At 42.3% G+C, this 12,757-nt stretch overlaps 1 protein-coding gene and 1 long non-coding RNA gene across 9 annotated transcripts in view; both read right to left on the reverse strand.

Moving 5' to 3' along the window:
- The window catches only part of ARFGAP3 (ARF GTPase activating protein 3), a 34,076-nt gene extending 21,319 nt beyond the window's left edge, over positions 1 to 12,757 (reverse strand). For 2 of the 8 annotated variants that reach the window (XM_081005567.1, XM_081005565.1), the window contains exons 1-8: positions 12,581 to 12,757; positions 9,336 to 9,454; positions 7,857 to 7,929; positions 5,891 to 6,022; positions 3,321 to 3,404; positions 2,387 to 2,474; positions 1,860 to 1,919; positions 1,245 to 1,289 (exon numbers count right to left, since the gene is read on the reverse strand). In XM_081005567.1, the coding sequence (XP_080861693.1) occupies positions 1,245 to 1,289; positions 1,860 to 1,919; positions 2,387 to 2,474; positions 3,321 to 3,404; positions 5,891 to 6,022; positions 7,857 to 7,929; positions 9,336 to 9,454; positions 12,581 to 12,649 (670 nt within the window). In that variant the 5' untranslated portion in view covers positions 12,650 to 12,757. The remainder of the gene's footprint in view (positions 1 to 1,244; positions 1,290 to 1,859; positions 1,920 to 2,386; positions 2,475 to 3,320; positions 3,405 to 5,890; positions 6,023 to 7,856; positions 7,930 to 9,335; positions 9,455 to 12,580) is intronic. The other 6 variants (XM_081005570.1, XM_081005568.1, XM_081005566.1 and 3 more) reach the window with 5 other exon arrangements.
- On the reverse strand, positions 71 to 1,238 carry LOC308477317. Its single transcript, XR_013986480.1, has 2 exons — positions 450 to 1,238; positions 71 to 381 (listed from the first exon to the last, which is right to left on the reverse strand). It is a non-coding gene; the product is annotated as an uncharacterized lncRNA (long non-coding RNA).

Raw genomic sequence — 12,757 nt, forward strand, 5'->3', positions numbered from 1 at the left:
GATATAGCAATTCAGAGAAGTTGTCCAACTGACAAGCATACCTCCTTGATATTTAACCAAAGTTGTCAGATTTTACACACTTTTACACACACACACACACACACACACACACACAGTACAGAAGTATGAACAAACTATATGCCCCGGGGCAGAATGGGGAGGAAATCAAGACACTAGGCACAAATTAGGAAACCAGTTAATAACTTATATGCCATCTCCAAAAAATAGCTTAGGGAAAGTGTGCTTTTAAAGAACAAGGCACCTAGAGAACAAAATCTTCCTCTCTCTAATGCATTTAGCTTCCACCATTCAACTCAAAGTTTCAGAATAGAATTTCGGGTCATAAATCTAAACCAGCAGACATTAAACCAGTTGATACACCTTAAGAGCAATACTCGGGAAGAGTGATCTACTCAGTACTAAGAGGAAGACTGGACCCTTCCCCACACCAATAGTTTTTCTTACGCTCTTATTAAAAGGAAATGAGACAAGATCATGGCGGTGACTAGTCATGAAGGTTGCATACTACCTCCAGAATCAGTGATGGCATGTTGCTGGGGAACAAGAGGAGACTGCCCTCATATTCTGCTTGTGGGGATTCCAAGAGGCTTCTGACTGGCACTGTGAGAAAAAGGATTCTGAACTGCATAGGCCTTTGGCCCCAGCCAGCAAATCTTTTCTTATGTTCCCAGAGCTGAAATTGTTAATCATGTTTGTTGAATATAAGATCCACATGCACAGAAATAAGGATGCAGACCACTCCTATAGGTGAGGATCTCCAGACTGATGCCAGCATAATACCTCAAATACTGAAGTATTAAATGGTCAAGAGGATATTCAAGGTGCTTAAGAAATGTATGGGAATATCAGCGATCCAGAAATATAGTCGGGGGAAATTAAAAGCATCTAAGGCTGTTTAAATTGTTAGAGGTTGGAAGGTGTTTGTAGAATTTGTACTGTTAAAACAGAAAGGGGTCAAACCATCGCAAGAGGTGTTGAAATTTTGGGAGGCTGGATAGTTACAATGGAATGGTCTCGGTGGTGGGGTGCGCATTTTTATTCTTATTTATTTATTATCATTACTTTCTCAAGATAAAACAAAAAATGAATTTGTTAGAGGGTGATACGTTTGCTTAAATTGGTATAAGAAGCTAAGAAAACTGTTATAATGCTCTATTCCACGGAAGTCCTAAATGTGGAAACTCAAGCAGTCAAACAGGATATTTAAAAAGATCCACGGTCACCTTTGCTATGTGTGGTGCCTGAAGCATTTACATTCTCCGAGTTGGCTAAAATAAGAGATAAAAACAAACACACGTCACTAACTAAAAAGGTCAATGTTTTAAATAAACAACAGAATTTATAGTACATGGCAACTGCTGGACCCTAAAGGCCAAACTATTGCGGGGCAGGGAGGGGGTTAAGTGTATGGTACTGTCTTTGAAGGACTGCACTATTCCAGACTACAGCTGGGGGAAATTACAGGTCTAAACTCCCCTATGTTACAGATGCCAAGACTTATAACAAGCTAGCCTGTTTTTGCCAGATGTGTTGGTTTTCATATGAAAGGATTCATCATGGAGGAGCATTCAAATATGCAATCCCCCACATACATTCTGACCTGTGACAGGCTCAGGAGGCCTTTATCACATTACATTTCTCAGAAGAGAAATAAGCATCGTGAATGGAGCAAAAGGGCACATTTAGATGCACTTCAATACTGCCCATACCTAGATATTATGCTGGCTCTGGTGCCAGTCATTAAATGTTCAGTGCAAAATTTGCACTGCTTTTCCCAAACCAAACTCACTTCAAACATGTACACATTAAAACACACAGGGCTGTTTTGGACTGATTACCTAATGAAGCCTGTGGCGAGACACTAAGGCAATCAACACTTGGTCCATGTTCAGGATCTTCTAGATATATAAAAACATTAAGCACAAATAGTCCATTTTAGAATATTCAAAAATACCTTACTAGAGAGATTTCCCCCCACAGACACTCATTTCCCCCACCCCGAACTTCCACTCTCTGTGAACTTTTTTCACCGGAAAAATAAATTAATCACAGTATTAAGAAGTTGGAACTGCAAATGGATGACAACATGAAAGTGGCAACAGATTTTTGTAACTACGCTGCATTTCTGTCATGTTTGAAGTTGTGCTTCAGATGCAGTGACAATAGAACTGGCTAAGCTATTATTCATAAAGCAGCATAAGACATTCCCCTTTTGCAGAAGTTTGTTAAACACAGGTGCCTGCTTTTTAGCATCTATCGTTACTGGATGTGCAGCAATATTATAAAAGGGCAGCACAAGAATAAGCAGTAGCCAAGAATGCTAAACTTTAGTCTAAAAACTCTGTCTCTCCTCTTCAAATTGTACCTTCTTTGCTTTCTGAATCATTTTCTAGAGATGTCTGTTTTAGAGTACTTGTCTCCTGATGTGATAACTCCCATTCTGTGTTGATAACCTGCAGAAAAGGAAAAAATAGTTACTACTATCTATTTGGAATAAGCCCAAAGTAACCCCAAAACTGAAGTAGCTAAGACACTGGTTAATCTCAATGTTTATGCCGTCATGAAAATTATAGACACACATTTAAGACATCTAAAATTTCACACCTACATTTTTTCAGTAAGAAAAATTATGACTCATCTACGGGACAAAAGTAAAGGATCCAAATAGTTCTGCCATAACTTGTCACTAGAGTATTTTCACTCATTTACATAAAGTTACAGAATTAGATAAGACAACTGCCAATTCCATAAATTCAACAACCCTACAAACATTATTTAAAATCAATGTAAACTTGATTACAAAGTGTTGTATTTTGTATAAACAGTAACTGATAGCAATCATTGTCACAAGACTGATAAAAAGTGATGCACTTTCAGATTTAACATTACATGGCAGGTCACATATTACCCAATCAGTCCGAAGCGGGGGATGCTGGATGCACATCTGGTCACCAGCGCAGAGTGGGAGAGCAAGGACTAAACTGCCACCTACCACTATGATCAACTGTAGGAAGTGCAGTGTTGTGTTGGCATAAACTAGTGACATCATCTATTCTGCTGCTGAACAGCGGCAGCTCATGCCAACAGAGGGACAACACTGCATTGCCTTTGATCTGTGACTAGTCCCCACCCTCCCACTCTTGGTTGTGGTGGCCAGGAAGAGCATGGATCCATGGCCCTCTCAAGACAATAGATGGGACATTTACTGTACATCCATGCATGGGCCAGAACAGATACTGAAACTTTGCTACTTGAGAAATACCAGAGACTTAAGAAGCAAAAGTCAACTTATTCTATACCCGAGGAGTAACGTGAGATGCAAAGAAGTCTTCCTCTTTTTCTTGTGGTGATAGAGGAGGGGCTCCACTGCCATCTATCCACAACTAGAACAAACACAGCATGTCATCTCATGATGTTCCCTCAACAATGTATGTTTTAGGCATAATCAACAGCATGTACAGACAGTTTCATAAAGGCATCACACGGGACTAGTCTTTGAAACAAATACAAACATACAGGAGTGCAAGACCTATTGGAAATGTTGCAACGGATACAGTTAATGTAAGCATTCAAAATCTGATGGCTCCTAAGCTCCAGACAATTTACACTGGCATTCATATGCTCCAATGAAAATTCAGCAGTTCTCAAATTCTTTCAGCATCACCATTCCCTCTGACAGCAAATTTGGGTCGTCAGCTTGAAACTGACACAAGGCTACCCAAAAATTAGGTCACACAGATTCTAGACACTTGGGATTTCCCTAGGTATAGAGAAATGTACTTTTATAAATCAAAAGGAAACAATTCAAGAAAGAACACAGTTCTATAGACTTCCAAGAGCCACAGAAAATCAATACTAGAGTAGACCATTGTATTGCCCAGATAAGAAACTTCCAGGTTTATATTCAAAGCCAAAGACAGGCATACCTCTTTGTATGCCTTGGTGGGGTGGGAAAACATGCTGCTGCTACCCAATCATAGCTAAGCTAAAATGCTCAATTTCTCTACTGTTTCCTATAGGCAGCTGTAGTCCTTTTCACATATTCATCATATGAAGGGAGCTCCATTCTGCAGAACAAAGTGTAGACTTCCATAAAGTCACACAGATGTGAAGATAAATATTACATTTAATGGCCTCATATAAAATACAGTTAATAGAAGTAACTAAGGTCAGAAAAACAGAAAAAATATTTCAAACCTATATAAGTTGTCATTAATTTTAAATATGATCAGTGCATCAGATTAACATAAGAGTGATTAGATCAGGACTATAAATACATTATAATTGCATAATAAATTCCCCATACCCGCTGATATACAGTCAGATTATTTTATTGTTTTTTTAAGCAAGTGCAAACACAAACAGCCAGGAGCAGGGTTTTTATTGTAGTCTCTGTGGAACGCTCCCCAGGCCCCACTCTTTAGCAGCCATGCTCCACACCTACCATGTCTCCTTGAATAATGAGAATGTCTCTTCATTTCCTTGGGTGGAGGTTGGGGGGGGGGGATTTGCAGGGTGTTTATGTCAACCTCTGGCTTGCAGGGCTGGAACACAGCCTACTGTACAAAGGTCAGACTGACATTTATTGCCCACTTTTCTACGCAGCCTCCAAAAATTTGACCAAGAAGGAATGAGGGCCCTTGGACAGAAAAAGATTTCATACCTCTGCAGTAAAGATTAGGTAGCTACTTTTTCAAGGGCTGCAAGACTTACAGTCATTGTTAGGAACTCAGATCTATAAGCTAGATGCCAAACGGCTCCTTAAACCAGGTGACAGTCATTTCAGGGCTGGGTGGCTTCAAAGTCATATTTTTCCGTACAAATTTTGGTTCCTGAAATTCATTCTGATTGTGTGTGAAAACAGTCCAGACCCAAGGATCCCCAGGAATGCAGCTCCAGATGGTGGAGACACCATGTGCCATCCTGCCGCCTGGGCATCTTCACTTGGTCACAAGTGGCCAATAGCCAGATGCAATGCTCCTGGTGAATTTTGAACGCTGCTTAGGGTGCAATTCAATGTTGCTTGAATTGACTTCCACTTGTGCAACAGGACTTCATCTTCCTCTCATTCTCATTCCAACCCTCCAGAGAAGATTTTGGGAGTGACTGGAGGTATGCAGAGAAAGGTAAATTCCCACTGAACTAACAGAAATCCATTCTACTTGTACAAAAATAATGCTAGATGTTTCAAAATTTTAAAAATCTCATATCCATTTGTAAACCTAATTTTGACTTTTATAAAATATGTTTCACAGTTCATACGAAATCAGTGAACCTCTTGGTCACACTTTATGTTGGTGAACATATTAAACCTCCTCTGATTGCACAGGTAATGTATTAATTATACAGGTACTGTACCCCAACATAAACACTTCTGCAACTTTGGTGAAACTGTATGATGAACAAGATTGTAGTTGGTGCAGTAAGGCAACATGCCAAGTGATGACAGGCTGATAATTGGGGCCAAAAATATTTCATTTCAGTGAAAATATGGTAGTGGGGACCCCCCCCCTAATTTTTTGTAATAATCTGTTCAGGAATACAAAGCACCCAGGAAATACAATTTAAGTGATTAATATTAATCAGGGCTTTTTTTTCTAGAAAAAGAGGTGCCAGAACTCTGCCTAAATGCTACAGAGGTGACAGAATGCACCAAAGAGATGACGGAAGCCATGATATTAATTGATACAGCATCTTCCATCTTTCCTCATTACTGCAACATTCTTAAAGAGCTAAGCAAATGTCTGAACACCGTGTGATTGGTTGCATATCAGCTTTATAAACATTAGATTTCCTGGAAATACAACAGTGGTCTAACAAGAAAGTAAAAACAAGAATCAATGAATGAGGTAGAGTGCAGATCACTTACATCAGTACCATACTTCCGTGTTGCCTGAGCTGCAAGCGACTTAATTTTTTCCCTGTAAAGTTGAGCAGCACGACTGCTATACTTAGCATTGGTGTCAGTTGTAGTGCAACCATGTTGGTGGAAAAATGCAGACTACAAAAAAAAAGAGTACATTAAAGAAAGACAATGTGTGTATTTTTAAAAGCATTTGAGGGTGGGTTTATTCCTTAAAGTTAAAGCAAATGTATTTATGTCTGGGTTATGCTATGTGGGTGAACATTATCAAGAAACTTTGCATGCATGCAACGAAATGAAAGTTGTAGCATTTTTCTATAGCATTTACATATTTTTCATCTGAGCGTAAATTCTAATATCAAATATTCAAACATCAAATCAAATCAAATTTTGTTGGTCAACCAAATACAGGTTATAGCCAAAAAAGAAAAGAAAAGAAATAAGATTTTAGCAAGAAAACAAAGTTAATGAGAACAACATGCTAAAATACAAGTAAAAAAACATATATACCGTATTTTTCGCCCTAGAGGACGCACTTTTTCCCCTCCAAAAATGAAGGGGAAATGTGTGTGCGTCCTATGCGGCAAATGCAGGCTTTCGCTGAAGCCTGGAGAGCGAGAGGGGTCGGTGCGCACCGACCCCTCTCGCTCTCCAGGCTTCAGGAAGCTATCCACAAGCCTTGCGAGCCCAGCAGGAGTTCCCGCCGGGCTCGCAAGGCTTGCGGGCGGCAGCCTGCAGCCCGAAGCATGGGGCAGACTCCGGAGCGCACCCCGGGCTTCAAGCAGATATTGGGCAGCCCTACAAGCTCGGGGGACAGCGGGGAGGCGGAGCGCCGCCATCCCACTATTCCCCAACCTGGTTTGGAGGCTGGCGGTGGAGAGAAGCTTGCTTCTCCCCATCGCCAGCCCCACAAGCTCGGGGGACAGCGGGGAGGCAGAGCGCCGCCATCCCACTATTCCCCGACCTGGTTTGGAGGCTGGCGGTGAAGAGAAGCTTGCTTCTCCCCATCGCCAGCCCCACAAGCTCGGGGGACAGCGGGGAGGCGGAGCGCCGCCATCCCGCTATTCCCCGACCTAGTTTGGAGGCTGCCAGCCCCACAAGCTCGGGGGACAGATATCCGCAAGCCTGGGGAGACCGGCGCGACTTCCCGCCGGGCTCCCTAGTCTTGCGGATAGCAGCCTGTTCTGGGGACTGGGGTCGGGGGAAGCTCGGGCATCCCCCGCCCCAGCCCCGCGCCTGGGGGGGAAATAATTTTCCCCCCCTTATTTCCCCCCCAAAAAACTAGGTGTGTCCTATGGGGCGAAAAATACGGTAATACATACATGTTTGGGGTAAATATCAGGAGCATGAGAAGATCAAGTAGCCATTAGCAGGATTGCATGCACTCAAGCATTATTTTAAAAAGTGCACACAGGCAATCCGAATTCTATAACCTGTATAAATTGTGCAAAATTAGCGTTTCTGATTCTGCAGCTGATATTTTGCATAATGTATTCTGGTTTTTCTGGAACACAGAAGCCCTAACCCCATACAAATGAGAAAACAACCCCAGATTTCAGCAGGCATTGTTCATACATTTTCAAGCATATGTTTGCATCCATAAGGAATAGAAACTTGCTTGTAAAGAAAGAAAGAAGGCAGGATTCTCAGAAGCAGAATTTTGTGTTCAGTACAGTATTGCTTGCTGTTCTGGGAACACTTTGTGGTTAAATAAATGGGGTAGAATTATATACATAAATCAGGGCTGACTAATCTGTGGTTCTCCAGATGCTGCTGAACCACTGACTGGGACTGGTGGGAATTTAGCCCAGTAACATCTGAAAGGCTACAGGTTAACCACTCAGGTTTAAATTAAAAAGTGCAGCTGTTGCACCCACAAAAATAACAGAGAGAGAGAGAGAAAGCTTCTGCAAAATATGAATGATATGAAACCGTTCAGGGAGTAAAAACTCAACTTCACAAATAAACTTACAGCATTAGCATTTCCTCCAACTTGCATACATCTCAGCTGAAACCATGACCAGTTAGAATCTAATTCTGTAGACCTACCAAAATTTAAAAAAAGAAAAAAATTGAGAACTTTTCTAACCATTATTTCCCAACAAAATCTTGAAGCAAAACTTTTTTGTTGCTGTTAAATAAATCATGACACTGTGTAATATGCTGTATTTACCTATTTTTTAGACCTGCTAAGGAACAGATGATTGTTATTATGTGCTCACATATAAAACCACAGAATACAAAGAGGGTGCACTTTCTTATTCCCATGGCTGTATACGCTTCGGAGGATATTCAGATGAATTACTTTTTTTAAAAAAATGAGTCTTTAAAGCCAAAATACAAAATTGCCAATTATGTGGCACAGTCATCTAAAAAGGGAAACTTCCATTTATACTTCTGGCATTCTAGCTCCTGTAAACAGAACCAACCAATCATTAGGAAAGCTGTTCTAATATTCAGTATTCAAAGTATGAAGCTCAACCACCAACATGACACAGGGGATTGGTTGGTAAAGTAAATAAAGACTGTGATATTCAGTATCAGATATATGACTCATAACTGTTAAGTTCTAAAATGTAAACACATGATTGCAATTTTCTAATGCACAACCCTCAGACGGCAACATTCACGGTAAAGCTGAAGGCAATCAAATCTTTGTGTATATTTAAAACCACTTCAATTTAATAAAAATATAAACGTTTCATCTCAATGGTAAAATGGAATAAATCCAATAATTTCAACAGAAGTATGTTTATATAATTTAGACCCCACCGTTTCAGACTACCTAAGAAACCATTTAAAACAGTTAACACAATATCACAATAGAATCATAGAGCTGTAAAGGCCCCCTAAGGCTCATCTAGTCCGATCCCAGGAAGTGGTGCCCCATCCTATTTGAAACTATAGTGGACTCTGCTTAGCTTTGCAACTGTTCTAGCAGTTTCATTGTTGCACCACTAGGAGGGGATAAAAGCAGTAAGAAAACAAGTCAGCGCAACAAAAGCCAGGTTAATATCCATATCCAGAATTTCAGGTCTGATCCAAAAGGCGACTGTCTGATATTGAAAGAGCAATTTTCAGATCTTAACCACTCCTTGGGAATCACACCAAAGAAATTCTCCTGTATCTACTACTGATGCCAAAGTAGCATTCTGAGGGTGGGATTCAATGCTTTCCCTCTGTCAAGAGAAGGCCCTCCAGAGTAGATTTATGGTGGCGCTAGAGGCAGCAGCGGAGGGAAGACATTGCTGAAAATCTGAAAATTGCCTCCCTCCCCTGTTTTGATGACAGGTGCCTTCTGTCAGCAGAAGGGCCATGTTGGATACCATCCTTATAAAAGAGGCACACAAGATGAACAAACCTTTTACTCACAAATATGGGAGAAAGTCAGACAAATGCAGTAACACAGAAAAAGCATCCTCAATCCAAAAACAGCAAGCAAATTCCTTACCGAATGAAAGTCAAGTGAACCCCAAGTGATCGATGAGTCCCTGAGCAGTCAATACACAGGAAAACGCCATACGTTATGCTTGCCCAGCTTGGGTTTTTCGCTCCACAGTCGAAGCATATCTAGAAAACAATACAAGAAGTGTATAGCATATAGTGACAAGTAAGCATCTGAACAACAGTGTGAGACCTGCAGAATAAATAGCTCTAAATTACTCCAGCAAATGAGCTGAAGTAAGGCAAAAAGTTGGTTGCCTTGATGTAACTTCTAATGTACCCGCAGTCTTTGAAATTAACTGGGCATCAGGCACATTTTGGACCTATCAACCACTTCGACCAAGTGAAGGTTCCTGGGTGCCAGGGTGGCACCTGACATCTCTACCATCTGGAGGTGCATGCCTGGGGATCCTTGGATCTTGCCTGTTTTCACACACTAATACTCCATCCTGTAGAATTCTATCAGTTATATTTTATCTGCACAATCTGAATAAATTTCAGGAACCAAAATACTTTTTCTGTTCAGCCTGAGCGGGAGCAGTGAACAACATTATAGTTAATTTTTGTAGCTTGTCTTCAACTACCCCACCCCACTGCCCAGCTCACAGTTGTGAAGAATATTCTCATGTAATGAATGGTCTGTGTCACCATTAAGAAAAAGAGGTAGGAATAGGCCAATATATATGAGGACTGTCCTTGAATCAAGTGACTTGTCTTCAAGTTCTCAATGCTCTTAACCTAGCTCAAGGTTGCCATCTGAATTAGCCAGAAGTTTAACTGATGGATACACAGGTGGTGCTGTGGTCTAAACTACTGAGCCTCTTGGGCTTGCTGACCATAAGGTTGACAGTTCGAATCTGTGTGACAGGGTGAGCTCCTGTTGTTTTGTCCCAGCTCCTGCCAGTCTAGCAGTTCAAAAGCATACCAGTGCATGTAGATAAATATGTACCACTGCAGCAGGAAGTTAAAGTGTTTCCGTGCGCCCTGGCACTCATCATGGTGCTCCATGAGCCGGAAACAGTTTAGTCATGTTCGCCACATGACCCAGAAAGCTGCCTGCAGACAAACGCTGGCTCCCTCGGCCTGAAAGCGGAGTTGAGTGCCGCACCCCATAGTCGAATTGGACTTGACTTAAACCGTCCAGGGATCCTTTACCTTTACCTACCTTAACTAATCAATCACAGTCAGTCTATCATTTGAAAACTCTTGCCTAAAAATGGCAACTAGACTTTCCGTTTTGACGACTGTAATCTTGGTTTAAGGAGCCACTTGGCACCTAGTTTATATATCTGAGTTTCTAACACTGTACCTGCAGGTGGAAGACCGTCACCTAGCTGCTTCAGACTATATAGTCTATCTCTTTATTAGGTCACCTATCAGAACACTGTACAAAAGAAGCCCAGCATGTCTAGGGCTGCAATTCTATGCACACTTAACTGGGAGTTAAGCATCTAGAACACAGTAGGCATTCTCCAAATTACTATACATAGAATTGATACCCACTCTGATTTATACAAACAAAAAACATTCACTAGGATAACTGTCACCATCTGACACCTCCTAACATGTGCACATGAACAGACCCGTTAACAAACATTAATATGATCCAGAACAATATACAACCCAGTTTTTAAACCGTAAGACGTTAGAGCACCTACCAAGGTACCAGAAGAACATGTTACTTTTATCCATTTAGCAGCCTCTGAATTCCAAATCCTCCTTGTTATGATCATGTCCACACACAGCTACCTCAAAACCACTTGACTGAAATAACACTGGCTTTATAATCCAACATTTGAACTTTGTGAACCTGAAGATCATATCTACATATCACTAAAGAGCTATAACAGAGCAGTAATTATTTTCAGCTAGCCCACTTGCCAGCAACCAATTTGCCTGAACCGGTTTGCCCTGCAGCATTTCTATTTCATCATCTTATAAGATGATTTCATCATCCTCATAGCTTAATCTGTTATAACTCAGAATAAGTTCGGAATCACTGCTTGAAATGAACATGCTGTTTTACTCATATTTCCACAAACCATCAGAACAGAAGATAAAGTAACTTGACTTTGGGCACCGTAACCGTTCATTATAAAATTATACAGTCATGTCAGAGTGTGCAGGAACGAGCAAACAAAATTACATGAAGAAAATACGCAGAAATAACTGCCTGTGGGAAAAGCCCACATTACAGTGCTCCTCCTATTCTGAAAGGTCACTGACTCACTCTTCACCAAGAAGAAAATGCAAAAGACAAAATCAACTACAGCCCTAGTTCCTAAGCCACCTCATCAGTTTTCGCTCCCTTCCATGCTGTGCTTTAAAGGAATATTGCCAACAGTGACAAGGCAGACAGAACCTTGACCATGAATTCCAGCAAAGAAAAAGGAGTGAGGAGTTCTGGGCAGGAAGCAGATGCACTTCACCCTACAAAAGGCAAGGGATGAATCACAACGTCAGCTCCACAATACATGGATGGATATAAATCAGGAAGGACACATCTACCTACATAGCTTTCCCTACGTTTCCCAGTTTCCCTATACTTGATCCAAGTAAATCAATGTGCCCTTTTTTCTTTTGCGTTTGGCCTTGGGCAGCAGAAAAAAGAAAGCTGAAAGTCTGTCTGCAAAAAAAATGCAGCAAAACCCTTAAAGATTTCAGCCCCTTCCTCAAGTCCCTAGAAATGAAGTCCTTTGCAAGAGGGAGACCTGGCTTCCAATCCCCACATCATCCATGAAGCTCACTGGGTGATCTGATCTTGGGCCAAGTCTCCCTCTCTTAGCCTGACCGACCTCACAGGGTTGCTGTGACGATGAAATGGGGGGAGCGGGAGGAGGAGGAGGAGGAGGACCATGTGCACCACTTTTGAGCTCTTTGGAAGATCAAGGCAAGAAATAAACAAATGCAAAAAAATAAAAGAGAAACGAATCTGGCCACGTCTACGCGAAAGCAAGCCCCGCCTAATCGGATAATGCGATTTCGGGGAGGGAGATCGGAAAGCGGGGGAGGGGGAGGGGGGCGATGGCCACAGAAGGTGCGAAATCACGACGAGGATCACGATCTCCGTGGGATCTTTGTTCTCCTCGCGCGCGCCGTGCTTTTGCGAAGCGGCGGCGCCAAGGAGGGCGGCAGGCAAAAGTAAACAGCCACACGGGAAGCACGAAGCTCCCGGAGGCGCGACGTGTCAGCGGAGGGAAGAAGCAGCCCGCCTCCCTCCTTGGGGCCGCCGACCTGGCCCCGCTTGCTTACCTTGTTGGTGGGGACGGCGCGGAGCCTCCGGAAAACGGCGCCGATGTCCTGCTTGCTGGGCTCGCACATCCTTCCTCTCGGCAGACCCGGAGGCGACGGAGGCGACGACCCAGCCGCCTCAAGCAGCGCCGCCTCAAGCAGCGCCGCGGAGGGAGGAGGGAGGCCAAGGGGGCGGGG

The sequence above is a fragment of the Podarcis pityusensis genome (assembly GCF_964106645.2).
Source record: "Podarcis pityusensis genome assembly, chromosome: 5".
Classification (NCBI taxonomy): Eukaryota; Metazoa; Chordata; class Lepidosauria; order Squamata; family Lacertidae; genus Podarcis; species Podarcis pityusensis.